Raw genomic sequence first — 22,950 nt, forward strand, 5'->3', positions numbered from 1 at the left:
ATCTTCCTCCGCTCCTTCACGTTAAAAACATGACTCCCTTCCAGCACTGAGGATGTTACCTAGTTGGGTCATGAAACGCCTGCAAAAAGAAACAACCAATCAATCTCAGTACTAAGGATTCCAGTCTTCCTCCCCTCCTCTCCACAAACCCCTCCCCCTTCTATCTCTGCTGATGTTAACTACTTGAGGATTACCTGTATTAATATGCAAGGTTCTTGCATATGCATATTAGGTTATATGCTCTAATTAATCCCTAGATTGCATTTGTATCAGTAGTTCTGTTTTTTTTTCTCCTAGAGACACTGAAGAAGATTGAGTTGGAATAACGTTAACCAATAACCAGAGAGTGGTTCTAGAAACCGTTTTCTTTTTTATAAAGTCTACCTATGTTAAGAATTCAATATTGGTGTACATTTATATTAACAGAATATTTACATGTTGCTTTCTTTTGTTGTTGTATTTAAAACAAGAAGTCAAAAAACTCTAATTTTCTCCATAATATAAGGCAAAAAACAAACAGTTTTTGTACATTATTATTAATTATTATTATTAATTATTATTTTTTTAATATATATCTGTAACTTCAATTTCAAAGTACCAGAGAAACCAGTGGCCTCAATTCAGGAACCTCACAGTGGACTGTATGAAACTACAGTTAATCTCCATAAATAATACTTTTAAGAAACCCTGGATGTATGGTTTGTTTTTGTTTTTCTTTTACTTAAGGATCTGAGGCCACAAAATTTAAACTAGAAACAAAAACTTCCTTTTCTTTTCTTTTCGCATGTGTTGTGTGTGTGTGTGTGTGTGTGTGTGTGTGAACAAAGAGCACAAAATTTAAAAAAAAAATACATTCATTAAAAATGTTCCTGGCATTTGGGGCAACAACGAAAAATAAAAATAAAATAAAATGTACAAACCTGGTAATAGTTTAAACTCAGCACAGAAGCAAAAGGGGAGGAGGAAAAAAAAGAAAGAAAGAAAAGAACAGAATAAAACCAGGAAACAAGAAGAAAAAAAAACAAAAAACCAAAGACCTATATATTAAAATTTTCCATTTCTTTTTCTTTGTCAGCAACCGTGCGGTCTCGAAAGGTTTGCAACCTTTGGATGCCTCCTTCTGCGCGATCCCCCACTTCCCCTCCCTTCCGTCGCGTTTTGCAACTGTGCTTCATTTCTACAAATTTTACAGTTTTTTTTTGTTTTAAAAAAAGTTTTACAGCAGTGCATTTTCTTTTTGTTTTAAAAAAAGGGGGGTTTCCCCCCCCCCAACCCCATTCCCCTCCCCCTGTCCTCCTCTATTATTTATACAGGTAAATTTGGAAAAACAAAAACAATTATCCTGCAGGCGGGCCGGGAGCTATCGTGCCTCGACTTCTTTGGCATTGCTAGAAGGGGAATAATCCCGCGATTCCGGGTTTGTGAGCGGGGTAGTCCGACGTGGGGAGGAGGGTCTCGTACTACTCGCTGGGACCAATGGGGGTGGAGCGCTGAGCGCGGCAGTGGGCGGGTTCCGGCTCAAAATCCCGTTGTGCATGGCGGCCGAAGGGCTGAGCCTGGGGTAATGCATGCTGCTGAGATGAGACATGAAGGAAGGCATGTGGGCCAGGTGGCTTTCAATGGGGGAGGTGTGCAAGTGGTGCATCCTGACACGCTCGAGTTCCTCCCGTAAGTGCAACCTCTCCCGCTCTTCCGCTTGCCGGAGACGCTCCTGCTCCCGGCGCGCTTCCAGAAGGTTCTCGTGGTTGTAGTCATGGGGTTCGCGGTCCCGGTAAGAGCGCTCGTGGTCATAAAATCCCGAGGCAGCGGGAAACCGGTGGATGGGATCCGACCGGAGCTGGAAGTCCATCCGGCGGTGCAGGTCTAAGCTGCGGTAGGCGTCGCGCAAGGGGTCCCTCATGGGGTCCCAGGAAAAGCCCGGGTGGGGTAGCCTCTCCCGCCCCGCAAGCGGGTTCATGCCCATCAGCGGGGTCATCATCCGGCTACGTTCCAAAACGTTCATGTTGTTCATCTGATGGACGCTGCCCATAGAGATGGGCATGGCGGCCGCCATGGTGTGAGGCAGGGGCAAGCCGTGGAGAGAAGCGGGTGGCGGGTGCTCGGCGCCGCGGGGATGCTGCGAAGTTTCTGAGCTCACCACCAAGACATCGCTCTCCTCTTTGCGCTCTTCTTTGACTTTGACGTCGTTCTTGATCTTCTGGAGGTCCGCCAGCAGCTCCGGCTTCCTCTCCACGTCCTTGTTCATCAGGTTGCTGAGTTTCAAGCTCTCGCTCAAGGCCGGCTTGCTGTAAGGAGAAACCGACTGGATTACGGGCTTGGTATTGTCCTCCAGGGATCTCTTTTCATGGCTGGGAGGTTCCTTCACCGGGGAGCGGCTTTCTTTGATCTTCTGCTCCACCACCGGAGGGGGATCTCTGAGCCGGTCGGGAATCTCTCTCTCCAGATCTTTAGATCGGTCTCGTTCCAGGAGGGCAACCTGCCGGCTGGAATCACTCGCCGCCTGGCTGTTGCTACGGATGAGGTTGCTGATCTGGTGGGTGACGGGAGCTGAAGCCGGGGAGGATCGGTTTGAGTGCCTGCTTTTGTCCAGAAGATCCCTGGAGGGAAGGAGATTGAGACAACGGGTGTCACCGTAAAAAAACCCCTTTTGCATTATTATTCAACAGAGTTCGTAAACGTGGTTATATATATTGAGTATGTGTAGTGTGTGCCAGTAAAAGAAACAAACATGTGATGTGCCCATGGATTATTATAATACCACTAGGGTGGCTTGATTCAAATCACAGGCTGAGTCGGTCCAGTTAGTAAGATGGATGGCATGAAAACAGAGCAGAAGGGAGGGGTGAGAGAAGATAAGCAAGGTGGAGAGAATAGAAAGGGAGGAAGAAAGGAAGGAAAAGAGAGAGGAAGAGATGGAGAAAGAAGGAAGAAAGGAGGAAGGAAAAGAGGGAGAGAGGAAGGAAGGTGGGAGAGAAGAGAAGTGAAGAGAAGGAAGGTAGAGAAGGAAGGAAAGAGGGAGGGAGGGAGGGAGGGGAGAGAAGAGAAGAGAGAAGAGGTGGAGAGAGAAGGAAGAAAGGAGGGAAAAGAGGAAGGGAGGAGGGAGAGAGAAGAGAAAGAAGGAAGGAGAAAGGAAGGAAAAGAGGGAGGAAGAAAGGGAAGAGAAAGGTGGAGGAAGAGGAAGAAAGGAGGGAGAAAGGAAGGAAAAGAGGGAGAGAAGAAGGAAGGGTGGGAGAGAAGAGAAGTGAAGAGAAGGAAGGTAGAGAAGGAAGGAAGGAAAAGAGGGAGGGAGGGAGGGGAGAGAAGAGAGAAGAAAGGTGGAGAGAGAAGGAAGAAAGGGAGGAGGAAGAGAGAAGAGAAGGAAGGAGAAAGGAAGGAAAAGAGGGAGGAAGAAAGGGAAGAGAAAGGTGGAGGAAGAGGAAGAAAGGAGGGAGAAAGGAAGGAAAAGAGGGAGAGAAGAAGGAAGGCGGGAGAGAAGAGAAAAGAGAAGAGAAGGAAGGTAGAAAAGGAAGGAAGAAAGGAGGGAGAAAGGAAGGAAGAGGGAGGGAGAAAGAGAAAGAAAGAAGATAGAGAAAGGAGGAAAAGAGGAAGGGAGGAGGGAGAGAGAAGGAAGGAAGGAAGGAAGGAGAAAGGGGAAAGGAAGGAAAGAAAAGGAAGATGAGAGGAAAGGAAGAGAGGAAAGAAGCAGGCAAGCAAGCGAAAAGGTAGGTGACTTCCCACAACACACTGAACCTCCCCCAAGCCGTGGACACCTGTCCATTTTGCAAAGGCCACCTTCCCTTACCTCTCCTTCTCTCTCTCTTCTTTACTGGATGAAAGCTCCCTCTTTTCGGAGTCCCGGTCTCTGTCGTGATTCGTCACCGAGGAACTCCGCTCGGTGTCGCCCGGCTTGGGCCACTGAGGCGGCGTAGGGAAAGAGGGCGGCGTCCGGTGCAGACGGTTCCAGGGCTCGTGGGGGCTGCCAAAACTCTGGACGTTCGGCCCGTCCTTGTGAGCGAAGATGCTGCTGTGACCTGGAGACCGAGAGAAAGCGGGAGACAAGGTTGGATTCGCTCCTGGGCGACAGGAAGGACGTTGAATAACAAAAACGAAAAGGCCAATTGTTGTTTTTTTTTTAAGTGCACTTATTTTATTCTTTTTCGGCCTGGAAAAAGAGAAAGGGGAGGGTGGGGGGGAAAGGAACAAAAACCCTTGGAAATAGCAATAGGGAACAAGGACCCATCGAAAGTCTCGGCCAGCAAAGAAATCTGCATAACTACGTGGATGTGATGAGCAGAGGAGGCATTCAGCCGGTTCTGGAGAACCGGTAGTGGAAATTTTGAGTAGTTCTGGAGAACCGGCAAATCCCACCTCTGACTGGCCCCGCCAACCCCATCTCTTCTCTGCCTCCCATTGCATCCCAGCTGATCGGCTGGGTTCTCCTTTGGTTGCCCTGCCCAGGAGAACGAAGCTGGAAAGCAGGTTAGTGGGGTGATGAGTAGAGGTGGCATTCAGCCGGTTCTGACCAGTTCCGGAGAACCGGTAGTGGAAATTTTGAGTAGTTCTGGAGAATCGGCCAATGCCGCCTCTGACTGGCCCCGCCAACCCCATCTCTTCTCTGCCTCCCATTGCGTCCCAGCTGATCGGCTGGGTTCTCCTTTGGTTGCCCTGCCCAGGAGAACGGAGCTGGAAAGCAGGTTAGTGGCGGAGGGGAGGGAAGGGGGATTTTGCAGTATGTCCTTCCCAAGACGTTTCATGACTCAACTGGGTAACCTCATCAGTGCTAGAGAGAGTGGGGTTTGCTCCCTGTTCCACTCCCTTCTAGCACTGATAGTGTTACCTAACTGGGTCATGAAACGTCTGCAAGGAACACCACAAGCTCCGAGAGCACCAAGGACCCCACAGCTGAACCCTGAGCTACAAAGTCTCTCTTTTATCGGTGCTCCTAATTCTGTTGGCCACCCAGTTTGGCGTTCTCCAGTTGCGTTGGGAACACCGTTCCCAAATGCCTAACTGGGAGCAGTGGACGATTTCGGGAGTTCCTGTCTCCATGCATCTCAAAGACGTTGAGGAAGATGATAGAGCTTTCTTGAAGAACATCATCTGCTAGAAGTTCTTTGTATTCATGAAATTGTCCCCAAGGATGGAGAGCTTTATGGCATGTGTTCTGGGGGGTTTTTTTTGGAAAGGAGGGGGGTTGTTATTGAATAAATTGGACGCTTTTGAAAATTCTTGGTTTGGGGGGGGGGGTCTGTATTTACGACCGCACACCGAGACACAATCCTGAAAACATGTAGACAGCTCCAGTCTCGACACATGTAGCAATGCGTGTTCCAGTGTGTCTTTGATCGCTTAACTTTCCTTCCGCAAAGATTTCCCCCTTCAATTTCCTTCTGTTTTCTAGTTTGACGAGCCTCAATCCAGCAGACCGTCTCTCCAGGAAGCTGGCCTTGGTTAACAGAAACCCTTGTTAACCTCTCACGATGCTAATGACCTCCAGGGTATTTTTGGAAGACACACAAGAACACTGGAACAGCCTTACGTCTGCAGAGGTGGCATTCAAGCGCCTGAGTCTATGTTTATTTATATTCTTTTCTGGAGACAACAACCAGCACATGCAGCTATTTTCCAAGGACCATGTGATCAACCAGGAATAAGAGGAATGGGTGAGACACCCTTCAGTCAGCCAGGACAGCGTGACCGGAAGGAAAAAACAGAACGCCCCAGCGTTCCCTGGGGCGTTCTGCCCTTCCCTATCGTATATTTTACACAAGCTCGCATAAGTTACGTTGGAAAAGGTGAGCTACAGTAGAGTTCAAGCTGTCTGGGTCAATCATTCTACGTTCACACTTCTATCTTGGGATCCGTAGTTCCGGTCTATGCAGGCCTAGGCTTGGCAACCAGATGTCCTCCAGATGTCAGCTCCCTTCCTTATGAATCTCATTCCAGCAGGTCTTCTTTTCAGAAAGCCCAAACCAATGAAGGAAGCCATCTGAGCATCTCAGCACGGACGGTCCAAAATATCTGGGGGATCATCCAGTTCCCTCCCCCTCCAAAATGGAGTTAAGAGAACGTGATGCCTTGATTGAAACTACAGAGTTGATAATCTGTCTGTCTGCCTCTCTATCATATCCACCTCAAAGCAATGGCTCAAGGCAGGCAGCAAGCATTCATAAAAACAATGAGAACATGATACACAAAGAAATTAAATGCAAACAGCAGCCAAGAAATATTACAATCTATTGGTATCAGCTTCCCCAGGTAATAGGAACATTCATGTGTTCGGGACTCCAGGCCTGGGCACGTAAACAGATCTTCAAAAACCTTCCAAAAGACCAACAGAGTTGTGCCATCCTAATCTCAGGAGGAAGGATGTTCCAGAATGCAGACTATGGCAGAAGAGGCAAACTCTCTAGTGCCCACCAGCCACCATTCCAGGAGCAGAACATGCCCATCCTTACTGGACCAGATTGGATAGGTAGAAATGACTGGAAGCAGACAGTGCCTCAGGTAAACCCCGCACCAAGCCGATGTCTTATGTTCTCTTGCCGCTACAGCAAGGGTCTTCCAACTTGGCAAGTTTAAGACTTCTGGACTTCAACTCCCAGAATCCCTGAGCTAGCATGACTGGAGGAGGAATTCTGGGAGTTGAAGTCCACAAGACTTAAAGCTGCCAACCTTTTGGACCTCAGGGACCACCAAACTCATAATTTTAGATCCCAGGGACCACTAACTGGTTCTGTGGGCATAGCCTAATTTGTGGGTGTGGCTTGGTGGTCATGTGACTAGCTGGGCATGGCTTGTATGTAAATGTTATAAATATTTATATAAATATTGAATTTATTATAAAAAAAGAGCAACTTTTATCCCAAATCAGGCAAAGCAGGCAGGCAGATTGAGTTGCTCACAGAATCACAGATTCATTCAGAGATCTATCTATCTGCCATTGGCTAGCTCAGTCTGTCACATAAAATTTGCTTCCAAGCAAACTCACAAAATTAACTCAACATACCATGCATGTAAATGTTGATTTTTTTTTTAATAAAAAAAGCAACTTTTATCCAAAATCAGGCAAAGCAGGCAGATTGAGTTGCTCGCAGAATCATTCAGTGATCTATCTATCTGCCATCAGCTAGCTCAGTCTCTCAAATTTGCTTGCCGTGAGTCTGCACTGAATTTGCCTGCAAACAAACCTTCAGTCCTAAGGGAGGTTCGGCTGTGCTTAACTAGAAAGCTAGAAAATCCAACCATTTCCTGCTTCCTAGCTAATCTAAATCTCCCGGCACAGCAGAACAGATGATGGTCGGAAAAATAGCAACTTAGCAGAGAAGTTCGCCAGGTAAGGAGTCAGTGGGCGGAGAGGGTTCCCGCGGGCCATTTGGGCTGAGCAGCCTTGTGTTTCTGCGCAGACTGGATTAATTGCTTTGGGGGGGTGGGGTGCTCTGGGGTGAGATTTCTCTGCGGCCCACCAAAATTTTCTCACGGCCCACCAGTGGGTGACCGCTGCTCTACCGTGATGCCATTTCATGGGTGCTATGGGTATCTACCTGATGCGTCTATGGAGATTCTCAATCATCCAGGTCATAGTTGTCCCAAAGGCGCTTTTTCTCAAGAAGCAACTGGACTTTCTGTTTGTTTGTTTTTTCTTTGAAGATGTTTCACTTCTCCTCCAGGGAACTTCTTCAGTTCTTGGATGAGAACCGATTCAGTTCATGAACTGGAGAAGCTTCGTGGGTGAGAAGCAAAACGACTTCAAAGAAAAAAAAACCCAGAAAGTCCAGTTGTCTCTTGAGACAAAAAAGCCCCTTTGAGATCTTCCTGATACTTTCTTCTCTTGAGTTCTTGGACTTGAAACACCCCCCTCTTCCCAAAGAATAGTTACAGGGGAGGGATAAATTTTATTGGTCTCCCCCAACTCCTTCTCTGGAAAGTGAGCTGAAGTCACCATTCTTGATGGACCTGGGGACATCAATTAGGGAAAGTCCTCTACGGACGAATATTTGTAGCCTCAGTCCGTTGTTTGTGGGGGGGGGGATGTTTTTAAGAAGCTTCAAACAAACGGCCACCGGTTGCTTTCGATAGGAACATGGCTCTTCTCTGGGAAAGAAGCTAGTCTGAGGAACCCATCCGTACTTACTCAAAGTATGACTGCCTAATCCGCCAAAGGCATTGCTGCTTAAATTTCCAAGGCCGCTGAAGGTGCTTGACCTTGTAAACGGATCTGGAAAGGCAAACAGGGTTTTAGCCGGCATTTAGCCAAGAATGCAAGGGAAAACTAAATGTACCCCCCTTTTTTTTTGTTCCTACCCGCCCCCTTGTTGATTTGTTTTATTTCATGGTTTGAATCCCAAGTGGGATTAAGGCCAGGCTTTCAGCTAATCCTTCTCCCTGGCGGGGCCCTCTGCATAGAACATTCTTGACGGGTTAAAAACGGAGAGTGGGTCGGAGAACTTGCTAACATGGAAACAGGTGCTGGAGGTTCAGCGTGCCAGGGAGAAACCAAATGTTTGAGGCTGAAGAGCCAGGAGGACTAAGGTGGCCACCGAGATGCAATCCGAGAAGGTCAGATTTGCGAGAGCAAAGTTAAGAAGGTGGAAACTAGTTTCTGGTGGGACGTGTTATGGGGCAGGGGTCTCCAACTTTGGCAACTTTAGGACTTGTGGACTTCAACTCCCAGAGTTCCTCAGCCAATCGTGGACTCCAACTCCCAGAATTCCTCAGGGATCTGAAAACCTGGCAACTTTAGGACTTGTGGACTTCAACTCCCAGAGTTCCTCAGCCAATCGTGGACTCCAACTCCCAGAATTCCTCAGGGATCTGAAAACCTGGCAACTTTAAGACTTGTGGACTTCAACTCCCAGCTTTGCTGGCTGAGGAATTCTAGGAGTTGAAGTCCGTAAGTCTTAAAGTTGCCAAGGTTGGAGACCTCTGTTTTATGGAGGGCCCAACAACCAGAGATCTTCATGAGAAGATCTCAAGAAAGGCCTAATGGAGACGTTTGGAATACATGTAGTCCTCAACTTACGACCACAGTTGACCCCAAAATTTCCACTGTTAAGTGAGACAATTGTTAAGCGAGTTTTGCCCCATTTTATGACAGTTCTTGTCACGGTTTGTTAAGTGGATCGCTGCCGTTGTGAAGTAAGTAACAGGGTTGTGAAGGGATTCTGGCTTATCCCGTTGACTTCGCTCGTCAGAAGGTCCCGAAAGGGGAGCACACGGTCGCAGGATACTGTGACCGTGATAAATACGAGTCAGTTGCCAAGCGCCAGGGGGTTGAGCTAGAAGACCTCCGAGGTCTCTTCCAACTCTGATAGCCTTCATCTGATTTTGATCAGGTGAACATGGGGGACACTGCAATGGCCGTAAGTGTGAAAAATGGTCACGAGTCACTTTTTTCGGTGCCGTTGTGACTTTGAATGGCCACTCGATGAACTTTTGTAAGTTGAGGACTACCTGTACCGATTCTTTCTCTCTTCCCCAGCCCTCTCCTTCATCGTCTTGGTTGAATCACATAGCAAGAATTGGACAGAAATGATATTTGGGGGGGGGTGGCAAGGAACAGCGGCATCACCTGGAAACCACGTTCTTGAATTAAAACCGGGTTCTTGTAGCATCTACCTATTCCCTATCGTTTTAAGCTTTTTTTCCCCTCATTTGGATACTTTATAGTCTACTACAAAAAGACCCCTTGGGTTCCCAAAGAGGGAAACATTCTTATTTGAGTAACACAAACAAGACACACAGGTGTGCGGTGGAGTGATGGTTGAAACTCATGTTCTAGTTTTTGAGTGCAGCCTTGCTTCATCTACATTAAACGGCCCCATAATCCCTTGCGGAGAGGAGTCTGGGCGACGGAATGGAGTTAGCAGACTGTTTGAAGGGCCGGCTGCCCTTCCTTGTTGCCAATACGGAGTTTTGTTCAGCAGCCCAGGGACAGAAATATCTGCTTCTACCTAGGATCGAACTCACGGCCTCCTGATTGCGGCGCTCTAGGCCACCGCGCCACTCCAATGAACGTAGCCTTGCTTTGGTGGGCTCAGAATAACAAATTGGGAGCTCGTGGAAATGGAGACCGGGGTTCTCTCTCTGGGAAATAATAGGCCGATTAATAATTTAATTAGGCCACAATGATGTCTCTCCTAAGCTTAATTTTAAAGCCAGGCCAGATGGTTAGGGCCGGTGTTGGGCTCTTGATGAAAGTCTTGTGAATTATATCACAGAGATTCTGATCCACAAAGAATACTTCTGGCTAAACGACCAGCTGGGTTGAAATGGATGTGTGCGTATGTGTTGTTTTTTTTACAAGCTGCCTCAACAGCTTCCCTTAATGATTCGGGATTGTGGATTAATTATTGTGTCCTTCACCATTCACTAGCAATGGTAGTTGAAGACCGCCTATTTGCTATGCACCTAGCTTGTCCTTAAATTGCTCACCCAAAGAAGCCAACACATTTTAAAGCAGAAGGTGTGATCTACACCAAAGGGACTTGGGCTGAAAGGTTGGGACATCACCTCTTCAAATCTGTGTCCCGCGCCCCAATCCTTGGGAGAACTCAAACCGTTGCTTCAGAAACGCAATCAAGATTTTCCAAATACTGCTGGTTTTTCCCAATGGCAAATAAATCCGTTTCATTTAGAAGGAAGGTTGTTCTTGTTGGTTGTTTTTTTTTTTAAGCTTTAAGAGGGTCATTTTATTTGGTATTCTGTTCTGTTCTAAACCTGATCTATAAATAATATTTTCCAAGCCAGGAACGTTACGCAGGAAATTGCTCTTCGAGGTAGATAAAATTATCACCACCCCTTCTGCACACACCTGTCTTCCTTTTCCTTCCCAGGTCCTGATAGCAACAGCACTTAGACTTACGTACTGCTTCGTAGGATATAGTTTCTGACAGAGGGAACAATGGAACAGAAGTTGCCTTCAGAAGTTGTGGGAGCTTCATCACTGGAAGCTTTTAAGAAGAGACTGGGCTGCCCACTGTCAGGAATGGTGCAGGGTCTCCTGCTTGGGTGGGGGGGTTGGACTAGATGATCTACAAGATTCCCTTCCAACTCTGGTTAATCTGTTAAATGGTGCTTTACAGCCCTCTCCAAGCAGTTTACGGAGTCAGCTTATTGACCCCAACGATCTGGGTCCTCGTTTTACCGACCTCGGAAGGAAGGCTGAATCAACTGGGAATCGAACTGTGTGGCAGTTGGCAGAATTAGCCTGCCATGCTACATTCTCACCACTGTGCCACCACTGGTCTGATGTAGGAAAAATCAAGGCATGTATCAAAAGGCTAGTAAATCGGAAGAATAAGGTGTACTTACACCTACCTGCCAAATGGCTGGTGGGCAGGAAGCTGCTATGATGAGGCGAGGATCCAAATGGAGCGGAGTTCGGGTGAGCAGACCCTGCAACAACAACAGAAGCAACCGCAAAATAAGCTTGTAGCAGCACCCGAGAATCCGTCTTTACAGCCTGGTAACTTAGGGAGGGTCCCTCCTGAGCTTCTTGCTTGGCCCATTATACAGCTAAGGACTATGCCGTCTCTTATCTGATCATTCCAGAGGCAGCTATCTCCTCCCTTCACCTCCCAAAGTTCCTCTCACAAGCGTTATCGCCACCTCTTTCACAGGATAAGAAACTAGGTAGGGACTCTTTTCAGTCTCTCTCTCTCTCTCTCCACCCATTATGAAATTGTGGGCTACACCAGGGGTCGGCAACCTTAAACACTCAAAGAGCCACAAAGGTCCTAAGCAGAACCCCCCACCCCATTCAATTCTGGAGCTGACCAAAAGTCCGGTTCCCACACCATAGTCTCCTCCTAGCGTGGTGCCCTTTTTCCTCTACTTGTCCTAACCGAAAGCCCTATCAATTGTGGAGCGAACTGGAAAACCCGTCCCTTGCCATAGAGTCTCCTCCTGGAGCGCCGTGCTTCCTCTCCCCGCCCTTAACCGGAAGCTAATCTCAACATTGTGGCATCAGCTGGTGACAGGGAGCTGCAGCAGAGGGATGAAAGAGCCACATGCGGCTCCGGAGGCTGTGGGTTGCCGATGATTCTTATCTGACTATTCCCTAGAGAGCATCTCTTCCCTCTTGTCTCCAAAGGTCATTCCCATATACCATTACAAGAGTGAATTATAACAAAGCAATCCCCCTGCTGAAAGAACTTTATCTGCCATTGTTTCACCGCCCCACTCCCCGTCCGTCTTGAAAACCCTTCCTAAGATTCTGTCGTGGTCCACCGGCAGCCTGCGGAGACGGCAGCAGAGTCAGACAGTGGGGAGGAACATGGGCCAGTCTGGAGTCTGGGGAGGACTCGGACGAGGGCCTGTGTCCGATGCAGAGATGGGACCAGAGCCATCTGGGAGTGGGGTGCTGCCTTCTGAGCCTCTGGAGTCTGGCAGCAGCGAGGCAGAGGAGCAAGGGGAGCCTGTTCCTAGTGCGCGTATGCACAGAGCTGCCAGAAGGCAAGAACAGTTAAAACAAAAGGGGCGACTCAGGAGTAAGGCTTGGAGGTGATTGGCCCTCCCATAAGACATAAAGGAGGAGCAAAGGGACAGGACTCTTTGCAGGAAGCAACTTCGTTCGTACTCGTCGGTTTGAAACCTGAAGCTCTGGGTTGAATTTGTGCTCTGCTTAGCCTTGTACAACTAATTGGAAATTTAGTCATTGGCAGCATTTCAAGGAAGATAAAGGTGTGGGCTTATCGGGAAGGACATTGGTACACTTCTGTGGAACTGAGACTCATTACGGGCTGTGATTGACTTTAATTCACAGCCGTTGAAATTTTGTAAAAAAAAAGGGGGGGGTTGGAACTAACGTGTGTTTGTTAGTGTCTCAATAAGCCTTGGTCAAAACAGATTCTGAAGGGATTTGAGGAGGCTGGAGAAAGGATCAGGCCGTCCTTCGGACTTGTTCCCACATGGTCTCTCCATCATCAGAGGATCTAAAATTGATCGAGATCGAACTGGTTCCCAACAACTCAAAGAAGAAAACATTCTCTCTCCCTGTGTGTGTGTGTGTGTGTGTGTGTGTGTGTGTGTGTGTTGAAAGCAGCCCTGGAGAATGGCACCCATTGTTATCGATGTGCTTTGAGATGGATGGAGGCTGTCACCCCGTAAATCCTTTAGGATATCAGAAGGTGCATCACAAATAGGTGATTTCTTGGAAGGAGACCTCTTTGCACCTTGACGACTCCGGGCTGATAATCGTCAGGAGGAGGGAAGCGGAAGGAGAGGCTTCCTCCAGAGTAAAACCAGGAATGTAGCTGTGGAAGCTATTAAAACTGAATGTTTGCCTGCAGATGTACATCCATCCCAGGGACAAGGGAATCTGAGATAACTTATGTTTTTGGCGGCAACGTCTACAGCCTGGAGAAGCTGAGCTTCTCCATGGCTTCTCCTTCAACAAGGTCAGGAGGAAGCCTCAGAAGCTGGAAATCCACAGATTTATGCCTCTTTCCATTGAGTCACCAAGTTCCTTCCACCTCTTCTCTGCCGATAGCCAAGTTTATTGAGATTTACTGCCCAGTGCAGCTTTGGGTATTCGCAGATGGAAAGGCGTAATTTACAAGCCACACGGGGCTTCGGATTTGATTCTGAGAAGATATTTTAGAGCATCAGGAACGCACCTGCCAAACTCGTTAAAGATGCTGTATTCGTTTCCTGAAGGATCTAAGGCAGGGAAGTCCCCTACCCCTGGTCTATGGCCCAACACCAACTACAGCATGCCAGAAAACGGGCCACACAAACAAGCAAGGCCCCATTCATGGGATGCAGGCAACACACAAAACCAGGCCCTCTCTGGTCCGTGGAAAGATCTCTCTCCACGGAACCGGTCCATGGTCCCCAAAAGGTTGAGGGCTGCTGATTTAGGGCAGGGGTCTCCAACCATGGCAACTTTTAAAGACTTGTGGACTTCAGCTTTGCTGGCTGAGTGTTGTGACCCGCCGGCGGCTAGCAGAATTGGCGGCAGACTCAGACAGTGAGGAGGTTGGGGAGGAACATAGGCCAGTCCTGGAGGCTGAGGAAGGCTCGGACAAGGGCTCTGCATAAGAGCAATTATGAACTAAGGGTTGACGTGGGAGTAAGGCCACAGGTGGACAATGAATGCCCCCTCCCATCAGGATTAAAACAGGAGGAAAAGGGGAGGGGGCTTTTGCAGGAAACCATTCGTTTGTTGCAGAGGTGTGAAGATCTGTCTGTGCATCTCAGAGACTCCGTGCGGAGCCCTTCCTTGTCAGCACTGCGTTTGGAAATATTTCCTTGGCATCTCTCCAGGCTAGATAAGGTCTGTGCTCCTAATTACACGCTTGAAAGATTGTTTGCCAGGCATCTGTCTGAATGTGAATGCAAGAAATTCACTGTCATTTAATAAAAAGGGTTTTGCCTGGACAGAGTGTCGGCTTATTGCTTTTTGGGGAAGCCTAGGTCAGAACACTGAGGAACTCTGGGAGTTGAAGTCCACAAGTCTTAAAGTTGCCAAGGTTGGAGGCCCCCTGATCTAGCCCCCCCCCCCCGCTTATTTTTGGCAACAGAATAGACATGTGTACATCAACAGGGATTTTCCCTCACCTGTGCTGGAGAAGAGGGGTCGGGCAAGATCTTGAGAATAATGGAACCCAGGAAAGACACCGGGAGCTGGCGGTCTGCTGAAGAGGTCAAGTTTTCCGCCGATTTCAAGCTTGTGGGGATCCAGCTGCATTTGCTGTCAAAAGAATAAAGAAAGAAAAAAAAACAACCTCTAACTATTCATTTCTATTTTCTGGGCTTGGTGTTGTACATGTTGGTTCCCTCCTCTCCTTGATTACCACTGGATGTAAAACCAGGTAAGGTTGGCATAATTGGTACCCACAGCTCTGTAATGTGGAAACATGCTAAAAAAGCCAAATTGAGCCATGTTGGTTTTTCATCATGCTTACAAAAGAGTAGATCTGCTCCTCAAACCACTTCCTAAACCCAAGGATCACTCTCTAATCTCCTGACACCAGAAGCAAAGTTCCATGAACATCAGAATGATACTGTACAAAGTGAGCACCCACCCGTCTCCTAAAAGAATGAAACACTTTTGAGAAATATTTAAAAAGGCAGAATATTATATTTCCCCTCAAAGAGAACTAGAAATCTTAAAGGAAACAAAAACTCAGAGCCACAGTTCCCTGTCCCCCCAAGCAGGGAGGCCAGATTTGGTAATCCATTCAAGACAGGACATTTTGAACAAAGGCAGAATTAGGTAGAATGGTAGGATCAGCCCTGGCTCAAGATCCAAACCAGGAAAGCCATTAAGACACAACAGAAATGGTCCAACACCCTTTCAGGACACAAGCCTCCTCATTACATCGCCTCAGAGTGTCCAGACTTCAATCAAACTTAATTCAGACAACCTAAAAGGTTGGCTAGGACCCCTGCATAGCTCCATGGGAGTCTGACAACTAATAGAACATACATTTCTTGCACAGGAACAGGAAGCTCAAGGGCAAGGCCCAAGAGAGGGCATAAATACCCTTCTCTCTCAACTCCATGTCTTCAGCTGCCCAGGACTTCAAACCCATGTGGTCCTGTCCATCAATAAACCATCTTCCCAATCACCCTCCATGTTTCCAGTGTCTTTCTCCCCACTTGGACCTGAACCAGATAGATATTTCTTCCAACAATTCAATTTTCTGCTTCTCTCTCCTCCCCGCTTTGTGGTTACTCAACTAGAGCGGTAAACAAGGGGGATGGAACCACAGAACAAAACACAGATTGTGGTGATTACAATAGGGAGGAGGCTGTCAAAGTGACTTCCTTGACTATCCACCTCCTCAGAAGCAGGGCGGTTCTGCAACCACCCTCTTCACAAAACAACCGGGCGTTCTCCAACCATTTCCCAAGCGGCTTCTACAACAACCAACCACCAACCACAGGGTGTTAGATGTTGACTTCTGTGGTTGGGGCCAAAACTCTGAATTCTGCCCTTTCGTGCTTGGTTTCTCTCAGAATTTCTCCCTCAGCATAGAAAGCGTTCTCTTGAACATCTCCCGATGAGAGATATCTCAGTTTCAGAGGCGCTACCACAAAGTTTCTCTCGGCTTCAACCCTGTTATGTTCTCCAACCTGTCATTCTTCCAAAGGGCAAGGACTCTTGGCAATCTCCAAGCGTCTTCTAATATTTGAGGGACAGTCACAGAGAAGAGGGGATGTCCTATTGTCCCAAAGATGTCAACCCCTATTCTCCTGTCCCTAAGGCGGGACAAGAAATAACGGAAGATCATTAATGAGAGAAGCAACCTAGAATTAATGAGGAATCACTGATCAGTGAGAACAATTCATCAGTGGAACAGCTTGCTCCCAGAAGTTCCGGCTGCTCCATCAGTGGAGATTTTTAAGAAAAAGATTGGACAGCCGTTTGTCTGGAATGGTACAGGGTCTTCTGCTAGAGCAGGGGGTTAGACTAGAAGACCTTCAAGGTCCCTTCCAACTGGGTTATTTTGTATTCCGATCTTCTCCTCTGGATTGAGTAGGATTGGTATTGCTACTAGGATGACCTGCCCCACCAGAGAAACACACAGCCAGGTAAGATTTCTAAAATAGATATTCGAAGATAGAAAGGCTTAATTAATTTCCACGCTTTGCGGAGGGAAAGCAACCGTGTGAAAAATAAGACATCTTTGCATATCAGGGGTGGTGAGAATGGGAATTGTCAGCCTCAAAGCCGGAAGAGAAAAGCGCTGGTTTTCTGAATAAATCTGCCCGATTACCTTTATCTTCTGTTGGTGATGGTAGATCTGCCAAGCAATCTGGACGTGGACAGCGCACCATTTCCCGGGCTTCTGTAATAAAACAAGGACCGAGATTTAATTTTAAGCAGCTGTGGTGTCCACTGCTCTCTCTCTCTCTCCTTTGTACAACTGATTATGGGTAGTCCTTGACCTACGGCCAGAATTCATCCCAGAACTCCCGTTGCTAAGTGAGACGTTTGCTCAGCGAGTTGGTGACAAGCTTGCATTTATGAGGGTTGTAGTGTCCCGGGGATCAACACCTTCTGACAAGCAAAGTCCAACGAGGAAGCCAGGTGCTCCTCACTTAACAACTGCAGTGATTTGCTTAGCGACCGTGGTGAGAAAGGTCATAAAACGGGGACGTAAATCTGGCTTCCTCACTGATTGTGCTGGTCAGAAGGTCGCAACGGTCGTAAGTGTGAAAAACAGTCATAAGTAGCTTTTTTTTCAGTGCTGCTGCAACTTCAAACAGCCAACAAATGAACTGTTGTAAGTCGAGGACTACCTGAAATCATTGGTTTGATTTAAAGGCTGCCCTAATGCGTAGATTAGGCTGCCTTAATATTTCTAATATCCTAATACTCTATTATGTCAGGATTCCGGCAGTTACCCCATTTAAATCAGGAGTCTCGAGCCAAACTTCCAAAATTCCAAAAGGATTTATTGGGAGTTAACATGTCTGCGCTGCCTGGGTTTAGCCGACTCTGAGACACTTAATTCACTGTCACCCTTGACCCTGGTTTTCCCCTCACCCCTCTGGGTGTATCGTAATTCATATCCTCCAATGGGACACATCCCTAGCCAAGAGCCATCCATCATGTTCTCCAGTTAGAATTTTGCCTGGCAGAAACTTCAGTCACCTCGTTACTATCTTTGAAAACTATTTATGGAATGCACTTTTGATTTCCAAGCGGCTGCACTGCTCTTTCAAACCCCTTTTCTCCCTCGCTTTTTTAGAGTTGGCAACTCTAAAAAAAAGTAACTCTGTACTTCTTTTATGTACACTGAGAGCATTTGCACCAAGACAAATCCCTTGCGTGTCCAATCACACTTGGCCAATAAAGAATTCTATTCTATTCTATTCTGTTCTGTTCTATTCTATTCTATTATATACTGTTCTGTTCTGTTCTACTCTATTCCAGTATTCTATTCTATTCTGTTCTGTTCCTATTTCTATTCTAAAAAGACCATAGAAATATTTTATGAGTTGACAGTCCACTTACAACAGTTTGTTTAGTGAATTTGACAAATGTCAGCTCGCTGCAATCTATAATCTCACCCGTTCTTTTTTTATGTATATAGTTTATTTATACATTTTCAATTAACATATATATGTGCTTTGTGAAGTGTTGGTGTATTGTCTGGGTCAGTTGCTTACATAATGAAGTTTTCCCAGCTCCTCATTTCTACTTCTCTTATCCAAAAATTTATAAAACAAATCCCATATTTGAAAGTATTCTGCATTTTCCTTCTCTTTTATCTTTAATGTCGGTCTATCCATTTCTGCGCAATCGAATATTTTTAAAATTACATCTTCTTCCCTCGCCCTTTTAAGGAAAGCATTTTGAAGAGTCTTCATATGTGTCATTTCTTTCCCTCCCTTCAATTTAAAAAAATAAATAAAAAAAAATAGATTAAAAAATAAAATAAAATCCCTGACAAACCTTACTTACTCGTACAGGAGCCCGATAGGCGTCCGCCACCTAGGGAAAACACGAGGGAAAAAAAAAATCAACCTTTTACGTAACCTGGATTATAAAAAGGATTTTTTTAAAAAAATTCAGGGTGTGGAACAAGCCAGGGAACAAGCGTGAAAATTGCTCCTTATTTATTTCAGCGTTAAGACCATAATTGCATCAAGACTTAGAAAACAAATATTTCTAATTCGAAAGTGTGCAATTCCTTTATTTCAGTCTATCCCGTAACTCCGGATACAGATCTGTTTAAAAACTATTATCTATAATTTTCCTGAAAGAACCTCACTGGACTTGGTACTTACCCCTGGTGTCTTCTGAAGAAGCGTGTGGTGCACCGTGCTAGGCCTGCCTGCCACATCGATTGGGTTCGAAGTCTAGAAGAATTAAAAACGAAAATGTCGGTGAGTTTGCTGTTCTAGCAAAATGCTTCGATGTGACGCTAGCAAACAGGAAGGGACATTTAATGACCCTGAGCAATAAAGCCACAATTGAGCTCAAAATTTCATTTTCTTTCTTTCTTTCTTTCTTTCTTTCTTTCTTTCTTTCTTTCTTTCTTTCTTTCTTTCTTTCTTTCTTTCTTTCTTTCTTTCTTTCTTTCCTTCCTTCCTTCCTTCCTTCCATCCATCCATCCATCCATCCATCCATCCATCCATCCATTATGAATAAGGATAGTCCTCAAGTTAAAATCATTCCTTTTAGCGACCGTTCAAAGTTACAACGGCATTGAAAAAAGTGATTTTTCACACTTAACAACCCTTGCAACATCCCCTTGGTCACGTGATCAAAATTCAGATGCTTGGCAACTTATGACAGTGGGGGGGTCACGGGATCCCCTTTCGCCACCTTCTGATGAGCCAATTCAACTGGGAAGCCAGATTCACTTAACAAGCACATTGCTTCCCTTAACAACAGTGGGAAAAGCAATGCTAAAAATGTGGCAAAATTCTCTTAACAACGATCTCAACTTAGCAACAGAAATTTTGGTGTCGGTTGCGGTCGTACGTCAAGGATGACTTGTCATGTTGTGGTCGTAAGTTGAAGATGACAGAGAAGAGGGGGTCAAGCTGTTTTCCAAGGCACCCGAAGGCTGGACAAGGAATAATGGATGGAAACTGACCAAGGAGAGATTCAACCTGGAAATAAGGAGGAATTTTCTGACAGTGAGAACAATCAACCCATGGAACAGAAGTTGCCTTTGGAAGTTGTGGGAGCTTCATCCCTGGAGGCTTTCAAGAAGAAGAATTGGACTGCCATCTGTCAGAAATGGTGTAGGGTCTCCTGCTTGGATGGAGGGTTGGACTAGATGACCTACAAGGTCCCTTCCAACTCAGTTAATCTTAATCTATGTAAGATTATCATTGGCCTGGAGACTAAAACATATGATGGTTGCAGGAACTGGGCCTGGCTGGTCTAGTGAAGAGAAGGACCAGGGGGGACAGGAGAGCATCTTCCAGTATTTGAGGGGCTGCCACAGAGAGGAGGAGGGGGTCAAGCTATTTTCCAAGGCGCCTGAAGGCCAGACAAGGAATCATGGATGGAAACTGATCAAGGAGAGATTCAACCTGAAAATAAGGAGGAATTTTCTGACAGTGAGAACAATCAACTGATAGAACAGAAGTTGCCTTTGGAAGTTGTAGGAGCTTCATCCCTGGAAGCTTTCAAGAGGGCTTTCACTGCCCTCTGTCAGAAATGGTGCTTGAGCAGAGGGGTTGGACTAGATGACCTACAAGGTCCCTTCCAACTCTGATTATCTGTAATCTGTAATGTTCAGAGGCCTGGAACTGTGTCAATTCCATTTTCCCCTTTTTAAAAGGGACTTTTGCTTTCTTGGAAATATTAGCTGTGCCCCAGCTGGATCCAGGTGAATTTCTTTTTAATTCGCCCCTTTTAATTGCCACCCTCGACGACTTGGTCTTGGCAGCCGTGCAGAACAGCTTTATCCCTTCTTTCATCTGGCATTTCTTTTTCTCCCTTTTCAACATCTCAGCCTCGCCTGCAGCCTTTGTGCCTAAGCGGAAGATGCCAACTGAAGGCTAATCAGGTTTGATTTGCTGAGCTCTTTAGGAATCAAGCCAGGTCAGCTAAATGCAGCCAGCTCCAGAGACGTTAATTCCTTCCACAAAAAGTTAAATGGATCTCCTCTGCTTCCTTGTTTTAATTTTAATTAAAAATAAAAGCAGAGTACATCAGTCTTCTTCCGCTCTCGGGAGTGGCTCAGAAATGGTCCAAATGCTGTAGCTAAGATGACTCACAAGGCTGCATCCCATGAATGGGTCACCCATGGAAGTTGTTATTTAATGTTTTATACACACACACACACACACACACACACGTTAATAGTGTTATAAGTTAAATTGGGAAATAAGAGTATAAGTAAATAGAATGGGGAAGTAATCGATATAGTTATAGACTTTGTCAATCAGTGTGAACACTGTTACAGAATCGTTGTAAAGAGTGGAAACTGTTTTTAAACATTGAAATGTTGAATAAATAAATAACATTAGGAAGTTGAGCCATATCAGGAAGGACAACCATAGCAACTCTTAAGAGGTGTGTGGACAACTCCCAGCATTCTTTGCTGGCTGGGGGATTCTGGGAGCTGAAGTTCAGGCCACAATTAATGTTACTGGTTATAATAACAGAAGCGTGAAAGTTTGTCTGAATTTTCCTTTGTCTTTCTTTTCTTAGACAAACAGAATCCAGGTGTGGTTATTTTACCTACCTGCCTGCCTACCTTTCCTTCCTATTGTCCTCCCTTCCCATTGTTCTTCCTTCCCTCCTTCCCATTGTCCTCCCTATCTCCCTCCTTCTATTGTCGTTCCTTCCTTCCCTCCCTCCCTCCTTCCATTGTCCTTCCTTTCTTCCATTCTCCTTCCTTCCTTCCCTCCCTCCCATTGTCCTCCTTCCACTGTTCTTCTTTTCTTCCACTGTCCTTCCTTCCTTCCTTCCTTCCTTCCTTCCTTCCTTCCTTCCTTCCTTCCTTCCTTCCTTCCCCCCCAACCTGGATTAAGCAGTTTCCTCTCTTTGCAGATCCTGCGATCATCCCTCAAGGCTACCTCAACCATCTTTCTCATCCTATGTGCTGTTGCCTGTGACGAGGGGTTTTTTGGGGTGGGGGGTGTCTCTGGAACCGGCAGCCCCCGTGCCAGCTTTTTTCTCTTTCTTTTCTGAACGGAGCAAGAACCCCGAGCCAATCACTAACTCTTCCTTGCCGCAGCCCTGGCACCTGCTGCCCACCTTCCCAAGATGGAGAGCCGTCCGGTTCCCCTGCAAGCCAAGCCAAACAAATCCCTGTCAAGTTTGCAAAGGGGAAGAAGGTCTTTCGGAGTGGCCTGATCACAGGGGTCAAACCTCAAGGGATCAAGGAGTGGTTTTTTTTTTAAAAAAAAAAATAGCAGGGCTGGGGGAGAAAGGAAAGGATGCGGTGGACCTCCGGCCTCCATCGCCTGAGCGGAGAAAGCCCCACCACCAGATCCTTTCCCAAACTGATGGGCAGGAGAGGCCAAACGAACAGCTGCAATGTATTTTAAGGTCATGTTACATTAATAGTGTGAATGATAACAGAGCCCCCCCCAAAGTCTTCTGTTCCCCTCCGGCCCTCCATTCCGAGACAGATGGGAAAGCTTCCTTCTGCAAAGCAAATTGAATACTTTTGACCTTTCCCGACTTCTCAGCTCATGAGAAAACGGCCCTTGGGAAAAACGCAACTCCGGGGCCGGGCTCACTCGGGCCAGGATTTACAGGCGAGGCCTTGGGGACGGGACACCAAAGGCAGGGAAACCCAAAACAAACTCTTGGCTTCGGAGGGCAAGGGGAGAGAGAGGATGCATTACACCCCCCTCACCTCCTCCCCCTCCCCCCAGTCAGCCCTCCCGGACGTTTTCTGTCACAATGATGTAGAGCTAAAGTCATGGGCCGCCCGGGAGGAAGAGGGAAAGTTTGAGCCTTACAACAAAGGTTAGAATGATTTGTGCAGAGTTTGGTTCTGCTTGGAAGATTTGCATTCTGTCTCTCTTCCAAGGGGATTAATCACGATCTCTCTCTCTGTCTCTCTCTGCTTCTCTCTCTCTCTCTCTCTCTCTCTGTCTCTCTCTCTCTGTCTCTCTGCTTTTCTCTCTCTCTCTCTCGTTCTCTGTCTCTGTCTCTCTCTGCTTCTCTGTCTCTCTCTGCCTCTTTCATTCTTTCTCTCTCTCTCTCTCTCTTTCTATCTCTCTTTCTTTCATTCTGTCTCTGCCTCTCTCTTTCATTCTGTCTGGTTGTCTCTCTTTCAGTCCCTCTCTCTCTCCCCTTCCCCCTTTCTTTCTGACTCTCTCTGTCTCTCTTTTGTTCTCTCTCGTCTCTCTCTCTCTCTCTGCCTCTTTTATTCTTTTTCTCTGTCTCTGTCTGTATGTCTCTCTTTCTGTCTTTCTCTCTTGCGTTCTCTCTTTTTCTCTGCCTCTTTCATTCTTTCTCTCTCTCTCTTTTTGTCTCTGTCTGTCTCTTTCTTTCTGTCCCTCTGTCTGTCTGTCTCTCTCCCTCCCCTCTCT

The 22,950-nt window shown here is 46.6% G+C and overlaps 1 protein-coding gene across 25 annotated transcripts in view; it reads right to left on the bottom strand.

Moving 5' to 3' along the window:
- Positions 1-350: 350 nt before the first annotated feature.
- FBRSL1 (fibrosin like 1) overlaps positions 351-22,950 on the bottom strand; it is a 497,698-nt gene continuing 475,098 nt past the window's right edge. For 9 of the 25 annotated variants that reach the window (XM_087913419.1, XM_087913410.1, XM_087913415.1 and 6 more), the window contains 8 exons: positions 18,727-18,798; positions 18,392-18,430; positions 16,707-16,778; positions 14,542-14,674; positions 11,293-11,376; positions 8,114-8,197; positions 3,782-4,010; positions 351-2,597 (listed from right to left, as the gene is read on the bottom strand). In XM_087913419.1, the coding sequence (XP_087769545.1) occupies positions 1,361-2,597; positions 3,782-4,010; positions 8,114-8,197; positions 11,293-11,376; positions 14,542-14,674; positions 16,707-16,778; positions 18,392-18,430; positions 18,727-18,798 (1,950 nt within the window). In that variant the 3' untranslated portion in view covers positions 351-1,360. The remainder of the gene's footprint in view (positions 2,598-3,781; positions 4,011-8,113; positions 8,198-11,292; positions 11,377-14,541; positions 14,675-16,706; positions 16,779-18,391; positions 18,431-18,726; positions 18,799-22,950) is intronic. The other 16 variants (XM_087913416.1, XM_087913409.1, XM_087913414.1 and 13 more) reach the window with 7 other exon arrangements.

Source organism: Pseudonaja textilis, chromosome 15, assembly GCF_049901715.1.
Source record: "Pseudonaja textilis isolate UNSWEBS1 chromosome 15, rPseTex1.2, whole genome shotgun sequence".
NCBI classification, from domain to species: domain Eukaryota; kingdom Metazoa; phylum Chordata; class Lepidosauria; order Squamata; family Elapidae; genus Pseudonaja; species Pseudonaja textilis.